General features: G+C 37.8%; 1 protein-coding gene across 2 annotated transcripts in view; it reads right to left on the bottom strand.

Annotated features, from left to right (window-relative positions):
• The window catches only part of LOC127073587 (early nodulin-93), a 57472-nt gene extending 31358 nt beyond the window's left edge, over positions 1 to 26114 (bottom strand). The window contains exons 1-4 of one of the 2 annotated variants that reach the window (XM_051014763.1): positions 25740 to 26114; positions 25580 to 25641; positions 25397 to 25472; positions 24995 to 25298 (exon numbers count right to left, since the gene is read on the bottom strand). In XM_051014763.1, the coding sequence (XP_050870720.1) occupies positions 25210 to 25298; positions 25397 to 25472; positions 25580 to 25641; positions 25740 to 25836 (324 nt within the window). In that variant the 5' untranslated portion in view covers positions 25837 to 26114 and the 3' untranslated portion in view covers positions 24995 to 25209. Of the gene's footprint in view, positions 1 to 24994; positions 25299 to 25396; positions 25473 to 25579; positions 25642 to 25739 lie in introns of those variants that run through there. The other variant, XM_051014764.1, reaches the window with a different exon arrangement.
• Positions 26115 to 27879: the final 1765 nt, after the last annotated feature.

The raw sequence follows: 27879 nt of genomic DNA on the forward strand, positions 1-27879 counted from the left end.
GGAAGGAGCAAACATATTGAGATGCGGTTTCATTATTTGAGAGAATTGGTTGGTGATGGAAAGCATTGAGCTATTGCCGAAGCGAAGACCAAGTCGCGGATTTGTTGGCAAAGGGTGTGACAAATGATGTGTTCAAAAGGCTAAAGAAGTGCTTGAGCATGGTGGACTTGGAGCAACTAAAGTGAGGTGGTGTGTTAATTGAAATTAAAATTCTGTTTTTACCCTTCCAAATAAACTAACAAAATTTATTTCCTTAGAGTCACTTTAGTTGTATCATTTTATGCTCAATGTATAAATACACTTGTACCATTCCAATTCAAAATTAATGTCAAAATCTATACTCATCCAATATTACTCTATTCTCTCTAATTCTCTCTCAACTTCATCTTCCCCAATTTTCTTTTCTTCCACCATTGTCAAACCTTCGATTGGAGTTTTATGTTCTAACAATTTCATTAGTAAAAAAAGAACAAAAATTCAGTTTGAACATTAAATTTTATATACCAACCATTGATAGCTGAACGCATTGAATCAGTGGACTTGTAAGAAAAATTAAAGTTATCATAATTTTATAATTGAATATAGTACAGAAAAATTCAATAAAAGAATAGGAAATGAATAGGAAATCAGCAACAATATTTTCATCAATGTAGTTTCCAACAATCAAATCTGATTTGCCTTGCAACTCTTGGCAATATCATGAGCAACATCCTAATGACAGTATATATATAATTGAACTTAATGTTAGATTAAAGTTTGAAATAAAATAAAAAAGAAACATCAAAATGTTTGAAAAAGTGTCAAGATTTTGCGTAATATGAATGTTTCATAGTTTCAATATTTTTAACAATGCCAAAGAGAATTCAAAAACCATAGATCGCACAAAAGAAACATGTTATAGTGGCGCGCACCTGAAAGAGATAAGATGCAACTAATAAATAAAAAAGTATAGCCAGATAATCAATTAATTAATATGATAATCATCACATGAAAGATAACATAAATTAAAATAGAATACCTTAGTTGAATTGATAGATAAAATTGTTGCAAGATTTATTAGGCTCCCAGCAGCTACTGTCTGTTAAACAAAATGTCAGTATGAGTATGCAACTATACGAACAATTTTTTTAGTCCATAACATATTCAAATACCATACACTTATTAGAAGAATTGATTATCAACAACATGCATGTGGTTTACAGTATATACTTGTGTCAAGAGTCAATATATCCATCATTCACTTATTTCTTGAAAAATATTAAAAGTATAAAATTATTCATATTCGTGTTAAGAAATGATTCATACTTTTGCAACATGAAAAAGAATACCATTGAGAAGGCATTTCATTGCTCCTGAACAAACAACAAAAAAGAATAATAGCATCAACATGATTTTCATCCCATATATTTTTTATTAAAAAAAAAAAAAATCAGCATTTTCTAAAATGAGTAGCTTTGAGATTGTCCATAATAAGATAAATGATAAATAATTCTCACATAACATACCCTGTATGCCAACCGAGTACTTAAATCATTTTGAAATTCCACATATGCCTTATAGAAGTTATATATGATTACATCATAAACAAAAATAGCAAGATGATTATTAGAACATGACATCAACGTAACATACTAATGACTATTAAAATAACACTTTAATGTGACATATAGGTTTAATAAAACTAAAAAATGAAATAAATGTCTAAAGAATATTTTCCGATTGTTGAGTTAGAATATTGTTCTATAAGGGTATTTGTGACCACGGTCAATCAATATAATCTTAAGTTGGAACAAATAGATGACAATACAACTTTCTTATAGGTAGACCTTGAAGATATAATCTCCATGGAACAACTTGGAGGTATTTTAGAAGATAAGACTAAGTTTGGCAACTTCAGCATATAAAGATAGATGTTTGTCGCATTCATCCTCAATGAACTACATGCTATAAAGGCAGAGGGCACTTTTTCTGTCATAGAGAGATTTAGGCATTAATTGGATGAGGCCAAATTATCGAGAGACAAGATTGGACTAATAGCTAACCAAGATTATCTGGTTCTTCCACGGTCTGAGTCTAGAGGAAATCAACTTAGGAGTGAGAAACGCCTCCCATATAGCCAAAGATTATTCCTCCTGATCGGTCGAAGAGGCATGAAATTCTCTGGTAAACCACTCAGGGCCATGGGTTCTATTGGCCAAAGGAGCCATAAAAGAAGTGAAGTTGTAGCATTTTACGAACATCATCATATATCCAGAAAAGGAAGCTTGTAAGCTTGATCCTTCATCATTTGGGATCAGATGAATCAGGCGTATCCTTTTTACTTGTCTGTTTTTAATCTCTTCGTCTTCTTCATTGATGGTGTTGTAGGTTAGGAGTGAGGATTCAAAGGTGGCATTTAACCACAATTGGAGTAACCAGTATGGGCCAACTAGTAGCATGTTTGTCCCTGGTTGATAGGTCTTCAGAATTTCAAAAGACTCATAAAGTGAACCCAGGATCAGTTGACTTAGGAAGATGTTGCATCCAACATGCAATTGGTTCACAAGGATTAAAAATCTATTCGTGGGATAATAATGGTATTTTCAGTTCGCACATTTCCAATAAGACGTTTTGGAAAAATGGTCATGATGACTATGACATCACAACAGTAAGTGTTGTCGCGTCAAAGCTTTCAAAAAATGTCCCTTTCTCCATTTGGTCGAAAAAGACATTTTTGGGGGAAAATTTGTTAGCTGTAAAATTGATGCTAAAAAAGATATAAGAAGTTAATTATAGAATTTAAGGGAATATTTGGAGTAAATCCAAGCTGACTTTGATGGGAGTTAGACAAAGCCTTTTCGATTGGAATTTGGCAAGGAAATTTCTATATTGCCGAAATAGCATTATAGGATTTGGAAATTCCTGAAACGGTTGAAGATAAGTTCGGCGAGGGTGATTCAAAATCCATGGTAAAGTTGATAACCATATTTTGGCCTTATCTAATCCTTCAAGGGACGCGTGGAGGCCTATGAATGGCGAAACACATGCAAGCAGAAGCGTGTCATTTTCTGAAGAAAAGGTCGTTTGTTACCGTTATTGTCGAAGTAGTATAAATACGAGTCTTAGTATTAGGGTTCAGTGTGTTCAATATTGTATCAAACTCAAAACCACTCAGAGTATCTAAGTGTTATTGCGAAAAGAGTTTTCTGATAATATGTACGTATGAAACACCATATTTTCATTCAATGTCAATCTATTTACATTAAAGTTATTTTTTATATCATTTACCTTCCTGTCAAAATTATGTTTTCTCTTCATATTTTCCATAAATTTTATTTGCATTACTTTTAATTGTAATAATATCGTCGAAGAACGTAATATTAGGATAAACCTTGAACAAAAACTATACACATACGTCCTATGATCAATCTAGTTGATCCTATAAGTAACCAAAATATCAATTTTGGAAGACTAGCGCTTGTTTACCAAAATCTAAGGTAAACAATACTATCCATAAGATGCACCCTAGTATTGGATCAATGCCCGACGTTAACTATAAACTTGCCGATATCATGGTGCCATTAACTGCAAACTTATGGTATCATCGTATTGTCGCTATGTCCTTACCACGACAGCGGCGGGAAGTGTGGGCGCAACCAGGTCGGATGGTAGGTTGCGAGGCTTCGGCTCGAATTTCATAGAAATTATCTTCAGACCCTGACACAACCCTTGATCTGGATCAGAAATCCTTTCTTCTATTATTCTACTAATTTCTACAAGGAATCAGAGATCTTGAAGGTGAGATTGAGGCGGAAGCGGTAATTTAACCAAATCAACTACGGTAGATCTCTATATTTAATTCTAAATGTTTTTGATTCTGAGATCTGAGAGGACTGTGATCGATGGAACTTAGATGCGAACGAACATTTGGTCAAAACATGGAAATCGAAAGTTGATTTGCTTCCTAACTTGGTGACTTAAAAAGGTTGTGAATTGGTTAGTCAGAGGCTAGATTTAAAATCGTAGAAATCAGAAGTCGATTCCCATAGACGACACCATTGTTCCATTCGGGAACCAAAAATGGATGTTTCAGCTTCACGAAGGAACCATAAATGACGAGAAATGTATGAATGTTGACATCGAACGCTAGCTTCGATCTCCTTTACAGCGACGCGGGGTGGACCTTCATGGTTAGCACTCCAACGTCCAAGTCAGTTCAAGAGTCAAGGTAGTAAAGTGAAATTGGAGATTATAGACTGTCTACCTTTTCATATTGTGTGAACTATGTTTATATTCTGGAGTGAGTTGAGTGGGCTTGAGATGGATTGAGTCTTGGTTAATTGAGTCTTTGGCCGATCCAGAACAATTTCTTTTAACTTAGCCAAAAATTCATTTCTATAAGAGACACATCAAAACAACCAAGATCATCCTCCTTCTTATTCCTAAAATCACCTCACGCTCATTTGGGCTAGGATTACTGAGAGAAGTGCCATTCGTGTTCACTTTAATCCAATCCAATAAAGGAGGGGCTTAGAGAATCCCAATAATATTTGGAGCTTTGAGATTGTGTATTTGCACCCGAAAATCTTTCAGAACCTTAAAGTCAACCATAGAGGGATCAAATAAGAGAGATGTTTAGTTTCTTGAGAGGTTCACATTTTCTACCACCAAACAATAGTGGAATTCCAACTTGAACTTGCATTATTGTATTGCTACTATTCCTACATGTCAGTATGATATTGAAGATGTTTATGATGGCCATAGAAACAACCAATTTGCATTGAGGACTTCATCCTCTATTTACAGTTTTTTACACGTCAATGTAGGAGTTAAGGTTGATGTTAATCTTAAGCGTGTTCTCTAATTAGTTCCAGATTCGCAAAGCAAAAAGGCACCGAAAGAAAAGATGGATATATGTATCAATATTCTTACAACACAAGTTACAGACAAAAGAGATGTGACAACCTCTTAGCATTATATTTTCATCTATGGGGAGTTTCTTGTGAGTAAGGCTCCACATCAATTAGGATTTGGAAGGTGGCACAATATTATGCAAAACAAGATCAGTCAAATATGTGGGGGAAATATGAGGTCTATAGAATTGATAAGCCTCTTTTATAGAAAACTGGCGTGTGGAGGAGGGCTACATGAAAAATGAAATACTAAGAATATAATCAATTATAGAAATGATTAAGACTTTCAAACCAACTCTTTTGTCACTACTTGGTAACTGTGGATAAATTTGCAAGTTATAGACCAAGACCAACGTTCTAGCTCAAAATCATTTTCTTTAACACAACACCTTAATTTCTTAGTCAAATTAATGTATAGAAAGTTTTAAAGAATGTTAATTTCTTGTATCACAATAAAATAATTCAATATATCGGTTGAGAAACTGAACAAGGTTCATGAAGTCATGAACACCTTAAAAAAACTCTATTAGTGGAGCTTAAGAAACAAATGAAGAAGAAGAGAGAGGAAGAGAATTGAACATTATAATCTCATCATTATTTTCATATCATTCATATTACAAGAGAAGAATATATATAGGTGATAGAAGTGCATAACAAATTCCAATTAATTACCTATAACTAACTTTCCTATAATAGTTAGTAGTTATAACAAACTTCCAAACTGACTATAAATATAGAAAGGTGTGAAAAGATGAAGAAAACATGTATTTTAACTATATCTAAGCCAACAATTATTCTAGATTGAGATCCAAAAGATATGATTAATAGTCATTTATTTTTTGAGATCAAATTAATAAATTCGTCAACGTAAGAAAACATTGCACAAATTTGGTAACTTAAAAGTTCTAGACTAGTAATTGTATAAATTGATACTTCAACTATTAAATGGTTCAAATAAATCTAATAGATGTTCATCCTAAATCTTAACCTTAGAAGAGCTATCCACTCATTTTAGAAAGAAACACTACCATCTAATTGCTACAGTAATACAATCATAAAAGAATAGGAGGAATCACCACTCGCGCTTCCAAATGTAGGAATCTTCGCCATTGCTCTTCTAATACATTTATGCTCTTTTTGTCTTCAAAATCTTCTCCAATGATGATTGGCATACTTCTGCTTATATAGGTGTTGTTAATAAGTTTTTTTTGGGTTTGAGAAAATAAGTTAAACTAACCCATTACTTTACTGTATATGGAAGGTTATATTAAAGTATCATAATGAAGAATCTTGAATTTTTTTTATAATATTGAATTCTTAATTCTTTAACAAAATTAAGGACGTGGAACTTCAAAGAACTTGAATCTTATATATAGCATTTGTTTCTCTCTTTCTTCACAAAACTAAATCATATAAGATTTTTTCAACATGTATATTTTCAACAAATTGCAACAAATATCCACCTTGATTGAAAATAATACATTAACTTTCATTGTCGTCACTAACAATCATACTCCACCCTAAAAAGTATCAACATGCATATTTTTAATCAATCCCAATAATTTACACCTTAATTGAAAATATTACATCAACTTTCATTGTCTTCAAAAACAATCATACTTCATCATAATAAGTATAGTCATTTGAAACTACATCAATCCAAGAATTTTCACATTATCTTTACTGGCAATCATAATTCAAAAAGAACTATCATACTCTATCATAAAAAATGTATTTCACTTAAAGATAAATCACTCCAAAAATTTCACATTGTAAACACCCACAATTAAATATTCTATTATGAAGAATATATTTCACTTGAAGTTAAACTAATACTCCAAGAACTTCACATATTGGCATGAAGCTCTTCAACCACCAACATAATTCCACACTTTGTGTAATCTTTATTGTATGAACACATCTTTGACTTGAACTTTTCACAGGTCAAAAATAATTCTTCTATCAATTTTCTCTAACCCAAACTGTATAATAGAACTTATGACTGTAGCTCAACACCTCTTTCACAACACCATCATTCATTTTTTGATGTGAAAGATAAAACAAAACTGCAACCACAATGCATATTAAGAACTTTTATACCTGGATCGAATAAAAAACTTTGATACCCGTTGTTGACAAAATAAATGCATAGAGAAAAAGAGGAACATAATAACAACACAAGAGTTTAACATGGAAGTTCCAAAAAGGAAAAAACAAACAAACACGGTCGTTGTCAAATAATAACTAGAGAATATCACCGTGAAAATTGTTACAACGCATAATATATTCTCAACTACCCCATGCCTCAATTATACACATACGCTCAAAAACAAATATTTAACTACATCTCATAATATTTTAATACTAAAGTATAAGAGAACAAATAAAATTAAATACAAATTTAAAATGTTTTTTATTAGTACCTTTTGTAACAAATAACTTAAATTTTATATATAGTCTTTATCTCTCTTCCTTCATAAAATTAAATACTGTGAAAGTTTAAATAACTTACATCTAGAGTTCATTACATGGGGTAGCATGTGCTACCCAACTTCTCCCGCTAACACATGAGTTAATTTTTTCTTTTTAAAAAAAAAATTCATTCTGAATTATACTTGCAAGCCGCACATAAAAGTCGTAGCTAGACTTCAGTTGCCACTTTTCTCTATATGAATTTTCACAATTCAGTATATGATCAAAATATTATACACATGTGAATTATTTAGTATTGTTAAGATTAACTACTTTAATCATTGTAGATTAAATTAGTTGATTAATACAGTTGGTTAGGCCATTGTTAGTTGTATGGTTATTTGGTTAGTTAGCACCATTTTGATTGGTTGTTATGTGATAAGGTTGTACTATATAACAGCTGTATTACCACATTTGCATAATCCAATAAAACTATGATTCTTCTTTCTTGATATTTCTTTCTCTTTTCTTTCTGTTATCTTTTCTCCATTGATGAAATAACTTCATCATAATATGGTATCATTCGCCAATTCGAGCCTCCTTCCGCTGCTATCCAACTGAATCCTTCTACTTCATTTCTTTTCTTCATTCACTTCCTTCTGCATCCATGGCTCCTTCTCGAGCTTCATCAATTGATCCTGCTTTGGATCAAACTTCACCCTATTTTGTTCACCCCAGCGATGGTCCCGGTTCTGTTACAATTCTTCCAAAACTCACTGGTTCCAACTATCATTCATGGGCTCGAAGCATGAAGAGGGCTATTGGTGGCAAAATGAAGATTGAGTTCATTGATGGATCTCTTCCTGTTCCCGCTGATTCTTTCAATCCATCTCTGCGTGCCTGGAATCGCTGCAACATGCTTGTACATTCTTGGATCATGAACTCTGTTTCAGATTCAATTTCTCAGTCTATAGTTTTCATGGAGAATGCGCTTGATGTATGGAACGATTTGAAAGAAAGGTTTTCTCAGGGTGATCTCATACGTATTTCTGAGCTGCAGCAAGAAATATATAATCTAAAGCAAGAAACCAAATCAGTAACTGATTTTTTCTCTGATCTTAAAATTCTTTGGGAAGAACTAGATCTGTATTTGCCTTTACCAACTTGTACTTGTTGCATAAAGTGTTCCTGTGAAGCTATGCGCAGTGCAAGATCTCATCATCAGCTGCTGCAAATTATCAGATTCTTGACTGGTTTAAATGACCAATTTGTTGTAGTGAAGTCCTAAATCTTGTTAATGGATCCTTTGCCAACTATGAATAAGATATTCTCCATGGTTATCCAACATGAACGACAAATTCAGCTCCCTATTCCAAATGATGAGTCTCAAACACTGATTAATGCTGCTGATTCCAAGAGGTTTGGAGTAAGAAATAATGCATTCAAGCATGGTGTTCATGTTTGCACATTCTGTGGCAAGACTAATCACATTGTTGAAAATTGCTTCAAGAAACATGGTGTACCACCTCATATGCAGAAACAGTTTTAGAATTCAGCTAACAATGTGGCATCAGATGGAAATGATGATGGATCTTCATCTCATGGTGCTGACATTAAAAGTGACAATTCACCTATGACTCAAGGTCAATTCAGTGCCTTAATGGATCTAATTCAGAAATCAAGCATTGGCCAATCTTCAGGACATGCTTCTTCCAACCAAGTTGCTGTTGGTCATCCATCAACAGGTAACACATATCATTGCATGCATAGTAGTAGTAGTGGTTCTTGGATCATTGATTCAGGAGATACTGATCACATATGTAGTTCTGTCCAATGGTTTCATTCATATAAGAAAATTATCCCCATCACTGTTAGATTGCCAAATGGACAATGCCTTGTTGCTAACCACTCTGGCACAATTTATTTTTCTCCTGATTTCATTGTGCATCATGTTCTTTTGATTCCTGAATTTTCTCTAAACTTATTATCTGTTTCAAAGTTGTGTGAATCCTCTAATTATAATGCCAATTTCCTCAAATCACAATGTGTCATACATGACAAAATCACCATGAAGATGACTGGTTCTGCTGAGCAGAAAGATGGATTGTACTACCTAACACTAAGAGATAATGATTCACCTGCTACACACACACTTGATTTAACTTCTTCCCTAGCAGCCAATGTCACTTTACCAGATAGAGCCTTATGGCATTTTAGATTAGGACACTTATCTCAAAACAGATTATTGTACTTACATTCCCAATTTCCTTTTATCAAAGTTAATCATAAAGATGTTTGTGATCTCTGTTGCTATGCTAGACAAAGAAAGCTTTCTTATACTGTTAGTAATAATAGAGCTGCACACCCTTATGACTTGATCCATTTTGACATTTGGGGACCCCTTGCAGTCCAATCTTTACATGGTCATTCATATTTTTTAACTACTGTCGATGACTGTAGCAGATACACATGGATAACATTAATGAAAGCCAAATCTGAAGCTAGACAACATGTTATAAACTTTATTAGTCTCATAGAAAGTCAACATAAGCTTCATGCCAAAACTATCAGAACTGATAATGGTTATGAATTTAACATCCCTGAATTTTTTGCATCTAAGGGAATCATTCATCAAACAAGTTGTGTTGAATCTCCACAACAAAATGGTCGAGTGGAGAGGAAACATCAACATTTACTAAATGTTGGAAGAGCCCTTCTTTTTCAATCAAAACTTCCAAAGGAATTCGGGTCCTATGCTATTTTACATGCAACATTCATTATAAATAAACTTCCTACACCAGTTTTAAACAATCTTTCTCCTCATTTCATATTGCACAATGCACATCCAGATATGCATAGTCTCAAAGTGTTTGGATCTCTAGCTTTTGCATCCACATTACATATGCATAGAACAAAACTTGAGCCAAGAGGTTGAAAATGTTTTTTCTTAGGATACAAGAATGGTATGAAGGGTGTGATACTCTATGATATTAACAGTCATACAATTCTTGTTTCTAGAAATGTCATACATCATGAGCACATTTTCCCCTATTCAAATGCCAATTCCATTAATTGGAACTATCATCCTTACAAAGATCCCATTGAATCACCACAACATGCGCCCATTATACCTGTTCCATCACAAAGCATTGAATCCACAGTTGAGGAACATGAGCATCATCCTAACACAACCATTGACACACTGCACCATTCTAACATTGACCCTGAATCTTTAGAAAATGCTGATGAGAACCATGACACTCAATATGTCCCTGATACACCAGATATTGAAAATGACAACATCCAATTTAGGTCTGTTAGAGCTAAACATACACCTCATTATCTCTCAGATTATGTGTGCAATACATCTGATGCATCAGCAGTCAAGTCATCATCAGGTACAACCAAAATTAATTATCCTATTTCAAATTATGATTCTCTGCATTTTTTGTCTGCATCTCACCGTGCCTTTGCATCCAATATCACTCTTACACATGAGCCAAAGAACTACAAAGAAGCATGTTTGTCTGAACATTGGATCAAGGCCATGAAGTCTGAATTAGATGCATTAGACAAGAATAGAACTTGGAACATAGTTGATTTGCCACCACATGTCAAACCAATTGGTAACAGATGGGTGTTCAAAGTAAAGTATAGAGCAGATGGCACAATAGAGAGGTATAAAGCTAGACTTGTTTCCAAAGGTTACAACCAAATTGAAGGGCTTGATTTATTTGACACTTTCTCACCTGTAGCAAAGCTTACTACTGTCAGAACTCTTCTTGCAACTACAACCATCAACAATTGGTTTTTACATCAACTTGATGTTAACAATGCCTTTTTACATGGGGAATTGCAGGAAGATGTGTATATGACTATACTTGAAGGTGTTACATGTCACAGGCCCAATCAAGTATGCAAACTCCAAAAGAGTTTATATGGTCTGAAACAAGCCAGTCGCAAATGGTATGAAAAACTAACGGCTCTTTTACTTCAGCAAGGGTACACTCAATCTACTTCTGATTATTCCCTCTTCACTTTGAAAACTGATGCTCACTTTACAGCTATTTTAGTCTATGTTGATGACATAATCCTAGCTGGAACCTCTATGTCTGAATTTGATCGTATTAAACTCATTCTAGATGAAAATTTTAGCATAAAAAACCTGGGCATACTCAAGTATTTCCTTGGCCTCGAAGTTGCTCATTCAAAGGTAGGGATTTCACTATCACAACGAAAATACTGTCTTGATCTCTTGCAGGAATCTGGCATGCTTGGATCCAAACCAGTGTTGAGACAGTTTTTAAGTGTCGGGTTTTGTTATCGTATCCACAGAGATTGTAAGATATCGCTGCCGTTCAATGGTTGAATTAATCTTAACTTAAAGTAACACTAGGGTTTTGGGTTTTAATCAAGTTATCTTGCATACAAAGTAATTAATTGCGGTAAAAGTTACGTTTTGATTAATATGAGAAATATTGTCAGAGTTAGGTTTCAATGATTACATTTGCTTTGCATGTTTTTGCACGGTCAACAATATTATAAACTCCTTTAGATGATAAATAATTTCACAAAGTCCTCTCAATGCGTTTCTCTCGAACACCCATTGTGAGTTTTGTGATTTTGATCCATTGTTTCTCTCGAACACAATCTATCAAAAAGACAACGTTTTGGTTCAACCTTATGGTGAACAAAATCATTCGTTACTATCTCTAGCTAACAAACAAGTTTGGATGAAAACCTAGGTCAAGAATCGATAAACATCTCTCGATCAAATACCAACACAAAGAGTTTTAAATAGAAACAAAGTTTTCATCATATATTTACCGTTAAAGAGTTTACAAATGAGGATCCTTACATTTACACACAAAGCTTGGAAATCACCTACATCTAACCTTGACAAATGGAGACTTAGCTACTCATTTTCATGGTAGCTTGGTCGGCAAGTAAGAAAAGAGGGTTGATCAACATCCCAGTCGAATGATCGAAGTTGGATGGGAATCCACCTTCTTTTTGTGGAAGATGGTTGCTAGATGAAGATAAATGAAATTAGGGCATCAAAAATCCCTCCAAACAATGCTGTAAAATATCTAAGAGAAAGTACAAAAAATGGAAAAGTTGGTAAAAAGTGGTATGGGCACAAAAAGTGGCACCTGCTACATATAGACAAGTGCAGAACTGTCACGTTCGCTAGGCGAGCAGAATGGCTCGCCTAGCGAAGGCCAAAAATGGGCACAAAATGCCCCTGCGCCCAGAGAAAACTGGGCCTGTGGAACTGTCATGTTCGCCTAGCGAACAGACCTTCGCCTAGCGAAGAACTCGCTTCAACCTTCGCCCCAGCGAGGTTGAGAGGTTTTGCTACTGGAATGCTCGCTGGGGACTCGCTAGAGCCTCGCCTAGCGAGCTAGTGCTGGCTGCTCATTTCACCAAAACAGACTGAATTCGCTGCCACTTCGCCTTCAGTTCGCCTAGCGAATTAATTAACCAATTTACTGGAGCCTTTCGCCAGGAGCTCGCCTAGCGAAGGTTTTGCTTCGCCACATCCTCGCCTAGCGAGCTGGCAGATGAAATGCTCCTTTGCTTTGGTTCCTTTGCCAATTCTCTTGTGTCTTTATTATCAATTAATTCATGCCTTTCCTGCACAATAACAAACACATCAAAGGCACCAAGCTTGTTTATCAATGTACGCATTCCATGTAAAATAAATGTGATTTTGGCAATTTGAGCAAGGCAAAAGAGTGAAAGATGCCCACATATGATAGCTCAAATAAGCACTTTTGGGCATCTAACAACTCTCCCCAACTAGATTCTTGCTTGTCCTCAAGCAAAGTATGCCTCTTGAAAGACAAGAGGATTTGCATAAAGAAACAGTTTCTCCGAAGTTGGATAAACGGCTCAAACACAAGCGAAATTCGCATATACAAGTTCCCAACGGTTCGAATAAAATAATACCTAGGAACTTAAACTTAAATAGCAATGCAAAATATTTATCTATCTACAACAATGCTATTCTGAATGCATCATCCTATCTCTCCTCTTCGAATAAGGAATGAAGATTTTGCGCGTTTGCAACCGCGGGACTAATCTCACTCTCTAACAAATAATGAAGAAATCAAACAGATTCATACAATGTCTAATCAATCATAAATGGTACTGTGGAAGCATAAAGATCACTAAGGGCTTTTCGGTTGAAGCTTGGTCAGGTTAACAAACAAGGGTCATTTCTAAGGCCATTGAAACGAAAGTGCCGATGCAAAAGAGACATTCACAGTATTATTCACACTACTCGACTTGTTTCATCTGTTTCTTATTTGTAACCTTCACAACACATATTCCACAACTCAACTCTTATTTTTCACTATTTTTCTTCCAAGCAAGCATTCATTTTCATTCTTTATATTTTTGTTCTTTTCTTTCACATCAAATGTACAAAATAGATGTTTATTTTCTACATTTTCTATACATATATTTTTCTATGCTTGCTCGGTTTTTCTTTTCTTTTTCAAGAGTTGTGGAATTTACCGATTCTTTTTCGTTCTCCCCAACTTATTTCTTCCACAACCTAAGTGAATGCTCTTAACTTCTTACGGCAAAAGAACAATAATCAATATTTTCCGGGTTGTAAAAAAAAAGATTTTTGAGATCTCGCTTTATTTCAAGCCGAGATTCAACTGTTTAGGCTCAAAGGGGTTAACAAATACTCTCTCTACTCACAGGTAAGTTGTTTTTGGATGTAGTTGTGCTCGAAAGAAAACAAGTGCCTTGATCATTTCTAATTGCTTCCACAATTTCACAATAATAACAGACAAATAATGAATCACATGAATCAACAAAACTTATTAGAATCCAGCATTTAAGTGAACAATGGAGGTTTCCTCACACTTTGTGGTTTAGGTTCTAGATGAAACATTCATTCAATTATGTTGCACAAAGACAATATTCAATTTACCAAAAAGAGTAAAGTTCCTAATGCATTCTAAAATTCTAGCCGACGGTAACCATGTACCTTAGCTTCATTCACTTGTTATTCTTATCATTGCCATCCAAGCTCGGATGCACCTTCATTGGGTACTTCTTGAGGAGCAACCAATCTAGAAGGGTTTGCCACTCATTCAACCAAAAATTTATTAAACACACAAAATTAACAACAAACATAAATATCATTAACTGAAAAATAAAATTTTGTTCGTGGGGGACAAAACACCCCAATAGTACAACCCATGGTCAAAATACAAAATTCAAAAGTACAAATAAAAATGCCATAATAAAAAAAACTGAAATACAAAAAACAAAAACTTAACCCACAAAGGGCTCAAGACTCCTCCTCACTACCGGCCTCAGAACCGGTCGCCTCATCATCATCCTCATCATCATCATCAGCTCCCACCCCCTCAGAATAGACTGGCACGTCCACGGGCCAATTTGCATTAGTCAGAAACTGCTCCCGTGTCATCAAAGCATGTGCACCACTACCCTGCAGCTGCAAACGCTGCATCGAGTCGTGCATGTCAATCATAGCCCTCTGCGATGCTGCCATCCACTCGAAATTGAATTCACACGCAGCCCGCAGGTATGGATCGACCCTGGGAGTAGAAGCACTAGGACCATCAGAAACCCTAGTGCTACCTGAGGCTGCACTGCTGCCGGTGGCCTTAGCTTTGCAGTATTTTGCCACATACCGGTCATCAATAGGAGCCGGGATCCTAACCTGACCCCGAGACGGAAGTCGCACTCGTGCCTTAATGCACAGGCTCATAATCAAACAAGGGAATGCAAGGGGGCAATTCACCCGAGCCCCCGACTTCAGTCCGCTCTCAATTACCGTCTTCAGCTCATTGGCAATGATCCTCGCCACATCAATCTCAACATTGGCGAGGATGGAATGTACTAAATGTGCCACAGGGATCGGCACAGTAGATGTGTGGGATTTGGGTTGTATGTTGGTCAAAACCAGAAGAAGAATCAGCTGAGCCATGGGAGTCATGTCCTCCCGATGATATCTCATAGGAACCCCAGATGGGTTCGGCTCAACTGATTTCCCTGGTAAAAGCAGGGCGGCTGTAATTGCTGGGATATCCTTGTGCAGCCGGAGGTCAATATGGTACTGGTCTCTTTCATCAGCACCCAGCTGAAGCGGCTCCCCGAGGATTTGGTTGATCGTATCCCTGTCAAAAGGAACTGGCCGACCGGCCACTCTAGAGACCCAAGTGAAGGGCTCATCATCATCAGGCAATGCGTTAGCGTAGAACTCCCGCACTGTAGCGATGTCATAGTGTTCCAAGGGATTTATCAACCTATCCCATTTCTTTGTATCGATCAACCCGGCAAAACTCCGATACGTGCCCTGTGGGTTGATCAGAAACCGCTTCTCAGGCAAAATGTTTCGCTTCTCCAAAGCGATGTACCGTGCCGCTTGTTTCGGGCCCACAAACTTGTCGTGGTCTAATTGGATCGGCACGGTTCGTGAAGTAGTTGCCGCTCCCTTTCTTTTCTTGCCAGCACTAGCTCTTGACTCCATTCTGCAAAACAAGAGATAAAGCAACAAACACGAAACAAACAGATTAGAACCAAAACAGTTTTTATAAGGGACTGGTTTGCTCGCTGCTGCTTCGCCTAGCGAAGTGGCAGCGAATGCTCGCCCCAGGTTCGCCTAGCGAGTGCTAGCGAACCTTACGGGTTTTGGGGTTTTCTGCATTTTCAAAATTGTTTCCCCCAAAACCTGTACATACAAGGTTTCCACAGCAAAACCCAATGATTTCTCATGACTATGAATTGTTCTATGCTATTGGGGATACCTAATTTCATGGAAAACCTAAGTAAGAGTAAATCCCCAATTTAAAAACCTAAATGCACAACATTGCAAACTCCCAAAATTGCATGCAACCTCAAGGTTCCTATCACACCTATCCTATTTACCATTCAAATTTGGAAATAAATAATGCAACAAAAGAAACATGCAATAGGGCAAACCTTGAGGTAAACGGATTTGGAAAGGAGAAGTGGGAAGTGTTTGCAATTGACCGACACACAAATGTTGTTGATATGGATGCACAGTAGAGAATTTGAGAAGGCAAATCGCACGCTTCAGCAGAACAGTTTAGAAGAATTTTTAGGGTAAGGGCAAAACTGCCCTGCTGAACTGTTTAAATAGAACAGTACTGGTGCGCTCGCTACTGCCTCGCCTAGCGAACAGCCAGCGAGAGCGCTCGCTGCAGCCTCGCCTAGCGAGCTGCAAGCGAGCATGACAGCAAGTGCTTTTGCAAATGCAGCACTTGCATGTCATCCAGCCTGAAAAAGCACACAATACTCATACAACATCGAACATAAAACAGGAAATACTTACAATGTTGGGGTGCCTCCCAACTAGCGCTTGTTTAACGTCGGCTAAGCTCGACGGTGCGATGCTCACAGAGGAGCATCGAGCGGCTGAGCACAACTCTCGCGATCCACATGACCGCCGAGATACACTTTCAATCGTTGGCCGTTCACGGTCCAACTGTCTTTCTCGTCCATGTCTTCAATGATAATGGCCCCGTATTCTTTTACTTCTTTCACCCGAAATGGCCCGGACCATTTTGATTTCAACTTCCCGGGAAACAACTTCAACCGGGAGTTGAACAATAAGACCAATTGTCCGGGCACGAATTCTTTGGTTCGGATCTTCTTGTCATGATATTTCTTGGCTTTTTCCTTGTACAACCAACTTGAGTGGTATGCGGCATTGCGCATCTCCTCCAACTCAAGTAGTTGTACTTTCCTTTTTTCACCGGCCGACTCATTCTCAAAATTTAAAAATTTGAGGGCCCACAAGGCCTTGTGCTCCAATTCAACCGGCAAATGGCAAGTTTTACCAAATACCAATTGAAACGGAGTTAGGCCAATTGGAGCTTTAAAGGCCGTACGGTAGGCCCATAATGCTTCGTCCAATTTTTGGGACCACTCTTTTTTAGAACTCGACACGGTTTTTTCTAGGATTCTCTTAATCTCTCGATTAGAGACCTCCGCTTGCCCGTTAGCCTGAGGGTGGTACGGAGTTGTCACCCTATGCGACACACCATAATGTTTTAGAATTGTTTCCAAAGGTGCATTGCAAAAGTGTGACCCTCCGTCACTTATCAACACTCGGGGTGTTCCAAAACGAGAAAAGATGTTTTTCTTTAAAAATTTTATCACCGTTTTGGCATCCGCCCGAGGTGAGGCAATCGCCTCAACCCACTTAGAGACATAATCAACAGCTACAAGCATGTACTCATTCCCGTAAGAGGGTGGGAAAGGTCCAACAAAATCTATGCCCCAACAATCGAACACTTCCACTTCTTGGATATTTTGGAGAGGCATCTCATCTCTCTTACCTATCCCACCACTTCTTTGGCAACTGTCACAACTTTGCGCATGGGTATGTGCGTCTTTAAAAATAGTTGGCCAATAAAATCCCGATTGAAGAATTTTAGTGGCCGTTCTAACCCCATTATAATGACCGCCATAAGGCGAGTTGTGACAATGCCAAAGGATGCTCTGGGCTTCATCACCAGTTACGCATCTCCTTAACAGGTTATCGCTACCCAACTTAAACAAGTATGGGTCATCCCAAACATAATACTTCGCATCCGAAAGGAACTTCCTCTTTTGGTTCGAAGTTAGATCGGCCGGCACACAACCACTAGCCTTGTGGTTTGCAAAGTCTGCAAACCACGGCCTAACTTGAACCTTAAACAATTTTTCATCAGGAAATTCTTCCCGGATTTCCTTTTCAGATGCGGTAACCTCGACATTCACCAAGCGGGATAAATGATCCGCTACCAAGTTTTCCGACCCCTTCTTGTCTTTAATTTCGACATCGAATTCTTGTAACAAGAGGATCCAACGGATGAGCCTTTGCTTCGAATCCGGCTTGGTCAGCAGATATTTAATCGCCGCGTGGTCGGTGTACACCACGACTTTAGACCCTATAAGATAGGACCTAAACTTTTCTAGCGCATACACTATTGCGAGTAGTTCTTTTTCCGTTGTGGCATAATTTATTTGAGCCTCGTTAAGAACCTTACTCGCATAATGTATAGCATGAAAAGTTTTGTCCTTTCTTTGGCCAAGTACCGCTCCAACGGCATAGTCACTCGCGTCACACATTAGTTCAAAATTTTCATTCCAATTGGGAGCGACTATTATTGGAGCGGTAACCAATTTTTCTTTTAAAACCTCGAAAGCTTGCAAACAATCGTCGGTGAAGAGAAATACCTGATCTTTGGCGAGTAAATTGCTCAAAGGTTTAGCCACCTTTGAGAAGTCCTTGATGAAGCGCCGGTAGAACCCCGCGTGCCCCAAAAAACTACGGATGCCCTTCACATTGACCGGAGGGGGTAATTTTTCAATTACGTCAACTTTAGCTCTATCCACTTCAAGCCCCCTTTTAGAGACTTTGTGGCCTAGCACAATCCCCTCGGTCACCATAAAGTGACACTTTTCCCAATTCAGCACCAAATTAGTCTTCACACACCTTTCCAACACCGTCTTCAAATTTGCCAAGCATAGACTAAACGTCCCACCAAACACCGAGAAGTCATCCATGAAGACTTCCATTGTTTTCTCTATTAGATCGGCAAAAATAGCTTGGACACATCGTTGAAATGTCGACGGCGCATTGCAAAGCCCAAAAGGCATTTTTCTGTATGCGAACACTCCAAACGGACACGTGAAAGCCGTCTTCTCATGATCAACCGGGTCAACCGCAATTTGGTTGTACCCGGAGTAGCCGTCTAAAAAACAGTAGTATTGTTGGCCCGATAGTCTTTCAAGCATTTGATCCATAAATGGGAGTGGAAAATGGTCCTTACGAGTCGCGGTATTCAACCGTCTATAATCTATACACATTCTCCATCCCGTGGCAACTTTAGTCGGGATCAATTCGTCTTTGTCATTACGGATTACGGTCATTCCACCCTTCTTCGGAACCACGTGCACGGGACTAACCCACGGACTATCCGAGATCGGGTAAATCATTCCCGCATCCAAAAGCTTCACCACTTCCTTTCTTACAACCTCTTTCATCGTAGGATTTAAGCGGCGTTGTGGTTGAGCCACCGGCTTGAAATCCTCCTCCATCAAAATCTTGTGCATACAATAGGATGGACTAATTCCTTTAAGATCGGAAAGAGTCCAACCCATAGCTTCTTGATTTGTCTTTAGCACAAATATGAGACGGGCTTCTTCTTCAATTGTCAAAAGGTTGCTTATGATAACCGGCTTGTCCTCGGTATCATCAAGGAATACATATTTCAACGTCGAAGGTAACTCTTTTAATTCAATTGACGCTTTCTCGTCAATTACCTCCTTCTTCAAATTTTCTTCCTCTACTTCCCACGGTTGTAGGTCTTCCAAGCTATCAAGTTCCTTCAAGCATTCCTCAAGAGCTAGCTCCTCTTCAACAGTGAAAACCTCCAATGAGTCGTCGAGAGCTAACTCCATAGGAGATATCTCGTGAATATGCTTTGAAACTTCCATAATAGCGTCTTCGATCACATCGATTCAAAAGCTATCATGTCTATCCTTGGAATGCTTCATCGCCTCGAATAGATCAAAGGTGACCTCCTCATTTTGAACACGCACCTTCATTAAACCGTCATCAACATCAATCATCATTCTTGCGGTCTTCATGAATGGTCGGCCCAATATGAGCGGAGCATCATCATCTTCCTCCATATCAATTACAATGAAATCCACCGGGAAGAAGAATTTGTCGACCTTTACCAACACATCTTGGGCTACGCCATGAGGATGGGTTGTCGACTTATCCGCCAATTGTAATGTCATTCGGATAGACTTAATCTCGATGTTGCCAAGCCTCTTGATAATTGACAAAGGTATAAGATTTATGCTCGACCCCAAGTCAATAAGTCCCTTTCCGACATACACATCACCAATTTTAACCGGCAATGTAACTCTTCCCGGATCAACCTCTTTCTTAGGAAGCGTCCTTTGAATGATGGCACTACAGCTCGCATCAAGGACGATGGTCTCCGGTTCCGTATACCTCCGCTTTTTGGTTAGTATGTCCTTCATGAACTTGGCATACTTTGGCATTTGTTCCAAAGCTTCAGCAAACGGAATGTTTATTTGTAATTGCTTAAAAATATCCATGAACCGGGCGTAATGCCGTTCATTCTCCCTTTTTGACGGGGCGTGAGGGTAAGGAAGGTTTTGGACAGGAGTAGCGCTCACTACCTCCTTCCCTTTCGCTATTCTAGCGCTTTTCCATCTCGGCTTCTTCACTACCTTCCTTATTACCTCATCATTTTTATTCTCCTCAATCTCCACATTTTTTTCATTTTCAACTTCACCATTATTTTTATTCTTTTCAACTACTTCCTCATCACTCCACACTCCTACTTCACCATCAACATTTCTTCCACTATTTCCTCCTCAATCTCCTTCTCTTTCTCTCTTTTTTCACTCGCCATTCTTTTTTCGTTTTCACTACCCAACTCCCTTCCACTTCTCGTCACAATCGCCTTACAATGCTCCTTAGGATTTGTTTGCGTATTGGCCGAGAAAGAAGGACCGGTTTGTTGTTCAGCTAGTTGCTTGGCAAGTTGCCCCACTTGAGTTTCAAGATTTTTTATGGCCGCGTCATTACTCTTTTGATTGGCCATTGACATTTGCATGAATTGCGTCAATGTCTCTTCCAATTTAGAATTGACTACCGGCGGTTGTTGAGATTGATACGGATTTTGGGGAGGATTTTGACGGCTAGAAGAACCACCTCCATAACCTTGGTTATGATAATAGTTGCTTCTAGGTTGGAACCCTTGGTTCCCTTGGAATTGTTGTTGTTGTTGTTGTTGTTGTTGAGGGTGCGGTTGATAAGGTTGTTGTTGTCTTGGTTGATAGTCCCGTTGATTGGCCATATAGTTCACTTCGTCAAAGCCGGGAGGTGGACAAAATCCGGTGTCATGTTCACCTTTACAAAGTTCACAACAAGCTATTTGTTTAACTTTTGACGGTTCTCTTAACTCTTTGATTTGTTGCGTTAAAAGTTCCACTTGTTGTGAGATGAGCTTGTTTTGGGCAAGTATGGCATCATTTGTCCCTAACTCAAGCACTCCCGCCTTCTTCAAAGAACTTCCACGACTTTGACTTTGAAGATCATTCAAAGCCATACGGTTGATAATGTTGGTGGCTTCTTCGGCACTCTTTGACATCAACGAGCCACCCGAGGTGGCATCCAACAACGTCTTACAGTTTGGTTGAAGTCCATTTCTGAAGATATGGATTTGAGTTAATTCATCAAATCCATGCCCTTTACATTTCCTTAGCATGGACTTGAATCTCTCCCACGCTTCATTCAACGATTCACTGGTTCCTTGAGAAAACACCGAGATGGCCGTCTTCGATTCCATGAATCGGTTATGAGAGAAAAATCTTTCAATGAATTTCTCCTCTAACACATTCCAATCTGTCATTACGGCAGGTGTTTGATCGAGATACCAATCCTTTGCTTTACCGAGCAAAGCGTGAGGAAATAAACGTCTGAACAACGGAAGCTCCTGAGCCTGATCCACTCCGGCAGCCAATGCTATCTCATAGAATTTTGTGAGAAAAGCAAATGGGTCTTCATGGTCCATTCCGGTGAATGGACTCCCATACAATAAATTCAGAGTTCCCGTCTTCATCTCAGCTTGCCTTCCTGTGTGGTTAGCAAACTGAGCGGTGTTCCTTGGACTGTTGATACATGGAGTAGAAATCGGTGGTGGTGGTTGTGGCTCCATGTTTGGAACGAATGTGTGTGGATTGGTGGTTGAAGAACTTTCTCCTTGCTCTTGGCGTTGCCTAGCCTGTTGCCTCCTACGTCTTGTTTTGCTATTGAGCCTCCTTGCGGTTCTCTCGATCTCAGGATCAAAAAGAAGTTCGTCCACAGGGATTTTCCCTCGCATAAAACGTAAGCTGCACACTAAACCAAACGAATTACAAGCACAAGTCAAAAATTCACAAGCTAAAACTTAAACAACCAATGCGATGCTCGCAATATCAATTTACAATCCCCGGCAACGGCGCCATTTTGTTGAGACAGTTTTTAAGTGTCGGGTTTTGTTATCGTATCCACAGAGATTGTAAGATATCGCTGCCGTTCAATGGTTGAATTAATCTTAACTTAAAGTAACACTAGGGTTTTGGGTTTTAATCAAGTTATCTTGCATACAAAGTAATTAATTGCGGTAAAAGTTACGTTTTGATTAATATGAGAAATATTGTCAGAGTTAGGTTTCAATGATTACATTTGCTTTGCATGTTTTTGCACGGTCAACAATATTATAAACTCCTTTAGATGATAAATAATTTCACAAAGTCCTCTCAATGCGTTTCTCTCGAACACCCATTGTGAGTTTTGTGATTTTGATCCATTGTTTCTCTCGAACACAATCTATCAAAAAGACAACGTTTTGGTTCAACCTTATGGTGAACAAAATCATTCGTTACTATCTCTAGCTAACAAACAAGTTTGGATGAAAACCTAGGTCAAGAATCGATAAACATCTCTCGATCAAATACCAACACAAAGAGTTTTAAATAGAAACAAAGTTTTCATCATATATTTACCGTTAAAGAGTTTACAAATGAGGATCCTTACATTTACACACAAAGCTTGGAAATCACCTACATCTAACCTTGACAAATGGAGACTTAGCTACTCATTTTCATGGTAGCTTGGTCGGCAAGTAAGAAAAGAGGGTTGATCAACATCCCAGTCGAATGATCGAAGTTGGATGGGAATCCACCTTCTTTTTGTGGAAGATGGTTGCTAGATGAAGAGAAATGAAATTAGGGCATCAAAAATCCCTCCAAACAATGCTGTAAAATATCTAAGAGAAAGTACAAAAAATGGAAAAGTTGGTAAAAAGTGGTATGGGCACAAAAAGTGGCACCTGCTACTTATAGACAAGTGCAGAACTGTCACGTTCGCTAGGCGAGCAGAATGGCTCGCCTAGCGAAGGCCAAAAATGGGCACAAAATGCCCCTGCGCCCAGAGAAAACTGGGCCTGTGGAACTGTCATGTTCGCCTAGCGAACAGACCTTCGCCTAGCGAAGAACTCGCTTCAACCTTCGCCCCAGCGAGGTTGAGAGGTTTTGCTACTGGAATGCTCGCTGGGGACTCGCTAGAGCCTCGCCTAGCGAGCTAGTGCTGGCTGCTCATTTCACCAAAACAGACTGAATTCGCTGCCACTTCGCCTTCAGTTCGCCTAGCGAATTAATTAACCAATTTACTGGAGCCTTTCGCCAGGAGCTCGCCTAGCGAAGGTTTTGCTTCGCCACATCCTCGCCTAGCGAGCTGGCAGATGAAATGCTCCTTTGCTTTGGTTCCTTTGCCAATTCTCTTGTGTCTTTATTATCAATTAATTCATGCCTTTCCTGCACAATAACAAACACATCAAAGGCACCAAGCTTGTTTATCAATGTACGCATTCCATGTAAAATAAATGTGATTTTGGCAATTTGAGCAAGGCAAAAGAGTGAAAGATGCCCACATATGATAGCTCAAATAAGCACTTTTGGGCATCTAACAACCAGCTCCCACACCTATTGATCCATTAGTTAAACTACATGCTGATAATGGCAAAGCTTTTGAAGATATTGGAGTTTATAGACGATTAATAGGTCGTCTGCTGTACCTTAACACCACATGCCCAGACATTACTTATGTCATGCAACAACTCAGCCAGTTTCTTCACAATCCAACAATGGCACACTACCATGCTGCTTGTAGAATCATACGCTACTTGAAGAATAACCCTGGTAGAGGAATTCTGTTTCGTAGGAATGCTGAACTACAACTTCTTGGCTTCTCAGATTCTGATTGGGCAGGCTGCATTGATTCAAGGAGGTCCATTTCAGGATATTGCTTCTTCCTTGGTACTTCTCTCATATTGTGGCGTGCAAAGAAACAAGATACTATTTCCAGATCATCATCGGAGGTTGAGTATCGGGCGCTGTCATTTGCCACATGTGAATTGCTTTGGTTGATAGTCCTTATGAAGGAGCTGCACATCACATGTACCAAACTTCCTGTCCTCTATTGTGACAGCCAAAGCGCAATGCATATTGCGTCCAATCCGGTGTTTCATGAACGAACTAAACATCTCGAAATCGATTGCCACTTGGTCCATGAAAAACTTCAGCAAGACTTACTTCGGCTCCTACCTATTTTCACTCATGAGCAGCTTGCTGATTTTCTAACTAAAGCATTACCAACTTCAACTTTCAACAAGTTTATTTCCAAGCTTGGCATGATCAACATTCACCATGCTTAGCTTGAGAGGGGCTGTTAAGATTAACTACTTTAATCATTGTAGATTAAATTAGTTGATTAATACAGATGGTTAGACCATTGTTAGTTGTATGGTTATTTGGTTAGTTAGCACCATTTTGATTCACTGTAATGTGATAAGGGTGTACTATATAAGAGCTGTATTACCACATTTACATAATCCAATAAAGCTATGATTCTTCTTTCTTGATATTTCTTTCTCTTTTCTTTCTGTTATCTTTTCTCCATTGATGAAATAGCTTCATCATAATAAGTATTGCATTAAACCATCTTTTTATATATTTGATTAGCTCAAATTGACAACCTAAGGTGCACATTTAAAAATAAAATAAAAAATTGTTCGGATTATACTATTAAATATAGGATTGACCACTTATTATGAAAAGAAAAGTTATTGATTTGCATTCATATAATTAAGCATGATCGATAGGTAGTACATGAGAGTTCTGTCACTATTGAGATGCAAACCATTCTTTATTTACAAGTACATATATGATGAGATCCACGACGAAACTAGCTTAATGTTAATTCAGAATTTAAGATCTACCGATGCATCCGAATCCATGATTGAAGTTATGCATTTGGAGTTCATGCATTGGAGGTACGGTTGATGGAGTTCTTCCTCGCAGTTGCCAAGACAGTCTTGTCAGCTACAATGAAATATGCTGCTCCAGCCACTAGAAACAAACAGAATATGAGAGTAAGTATCCAACAAACAATGATTGTGAGGAGAATAGTAGCTCAATGTTTTGACAATAAAGAAGACAAAACTAACCTGTTGAAATAATGAGAGCTTGAGCAGTGTGATTGAGGTTGGCTCTTGCCCAAGGTAGCATCCTAACACTAGCCAGCTGCATATCAAAAACCTCTTAGAATATTTCAAAATGTAAACTAATAATGAGATCTGTGTGAAAAAGATGAAAGAAAATAGAAAAGGTAGGATAGGAGGAGGAGTTACAGTTGGAATGGCAGTGGCAATAGTAGCAACAACAGCAGCCTTAGCTCCAGCCATCACACCTTCTGTTTACACAACAAATGGAGAAACAAAAAACTAAATAAAAGCAAAGGAAAAACAAAAGATTGATTCATAGTCATCATTAAAGTTAAGTATGCATTACCATGAGAACAGCGCTTGGCCACGGCCATCCTCTGATCTAGATAAGCCAAACTAGTTCTCTCAAGTGGAGAGTTAGCAGCAACATTTCCCTTTGCCATTTTTCAAGATAGAGTTAATTTGAGTTGAACAAAAGCTAACAATGAAAGAAATGTTTGTAAAGAGGTGAATATATGATTGAAGAGTGTATGAAGTTGGGTGCATATTTATAGTGAGTTGGTGAAAGATTAGGTTGATTAGCAAAAGTATGTTGAACCTAAGAAAGAGTGGCACTACAGCAGGTGGAGTTTGATGGTTTCATATGAAATCCACAGTCTCACACAGTTGTTTTCACTTTGTTGTTTGTTATGATGGTTGGTTCTTTTGTTGTTTTCTTAATATTGTAAAATACTCTACCTTTTTATTCTTAAATGGTTTGTAAAAGAAAATAGTTTTAGTTTTAAATTTTGAAGTACTAACCTTATCCAAAACTAGTGTCTCAAAAACTGATACAAAAATCCATAAAATAAAATCAATGCACATGTTCTTTTTCCGGTGATCTCGTAGCTCATTGTTTATTTATTTGGTGCACTTTAAATATGGGTGCATAAAGCATGTGAGTAAGTACCATAAAATAAAACCATGGGATTAAAGGAAGGTGCATTGGATATTTGGATGTGTCAGAGAGCATCTGATCCATTGGTTTGATTACAATATCCATTCTGTCGATGAGTGGTTCACACAAGTTAATATTTGGTGTGAGGGCACTGTGTATTATTCGCCTCATCTGGACTCCCTCTTATGTATTTTTTTAATTTTAAAATGCAATTTAGGTTTTTTTTAAATGTGTGATTTTGGTGTCAATATATCTTAGTTTTTAAATTTAATAAATAGTATATGATTTAAATTTCAGTCAAATTTTCATTATGCTGACATGACAGAAGAGAATTAGGGGTGTTTGCGGTGCGGTTTTGACGTTAAAAATCATCCGAATCGCAAGAGAAAAAACATGCGATTCAGTTTGACTCATTTGACTTTTATAAATAAAACCGAACCAAGCTAAAACAAATCAATATGGTTTGGGTTGGTTCAGTTTTTTAAAAGATTTTTATTGAATCATACATACACTTATAAAGAACAACATAACTTTGTGTTTAATCATTCATACATTACCAAATAACAACAAAACTTACCATATTTAAACAAAAACTTCTCATTCAATATACAAAAATTAAATTAGACAAAAGTGGAATAAAAAACATAAAATAGTAGCATAGAACAATATCAATAATATTATAATAAAAAAGAAAAAAATAGAGGGGATGAGAGATTAGAGAAGATAAAAAAGAAAGAACATATGAAATGCGAGATTAGAGAGGAAAGGTGTGACAAAAACGTAATTGGAAGAGAAAACAACAACATAAAAATGAGAAGATGAAAAAAAACATAAGAGAGGAGAGATTAGATTAGAAGATGGGAAGAACGCGTGATACTAGTATGAGAGATTTGAGAAGGTTGAAACTAAAAACCTAAGCGCGAGTAAGAGATTATTTGTATGGTTAAGACATAATAGCTTTGGGTTTTGGATTGGATGTGAGATAAGTGAAGTTTTGGTTGGAGTTGTCGCATCTCGAAACATGCGATCCCTCGCGATGGTTGTGGAAAAAATGATTCGAACAGAGTCGCCACCGAATTTTATTTATTTCAATGAAAGAATAGGAAAATATTGATAAAACCTTTAAAAAATGGAAATGGTCATCGCAATCATATTCGGGTTCGAGAGTCGATTACGCAGGGGGAAGGTATTAGCACCTCTCACGTCCGTTGTACTCAACAAGAACCTTTTAGTTTAACTTTACAATTGAATGTTAGCTTATGTTAATTATTTTCTTTGAGTTACTGAAAGAGGTGAAAAGAAAAATGGAAGGAAATCTCAAGAAGAGAAAAGGAGAGGTTTTTTATTAGTGTGCTCGCCAAGATCTTGCGATCTCGTGCCCACGTATCCTTATGGTGCAATAAGAAAATCATAGCATTCGTAGCTCGGGAAACTACGGTTTATTGGTGTCTTTTAATGAACAACTGTTTAGATCGCGTTCTAAAGGCTAAATATTGGTTCGTCCACTCTCGACGGAGGCTTAAGCACTAGTTTATTATGCGCGTTAGAA

This window comes from Lathyrus oleraceus, chromosome 4 (genome assembly GCF_024323335.1).
Source record: "Lathyrus oleraceus cultivar Zhongwan6 chromosome 4, CAAS_Psat_ZW6_1.0, whole genome shotgun sequence".
Taxonomy (NCBI): Eukaryota; Viridiplantae; Streptophyta; class Magnoliopsida; order Fabales; family Fabaceae; genus Lathyrus; species Lathyrus oleraceus.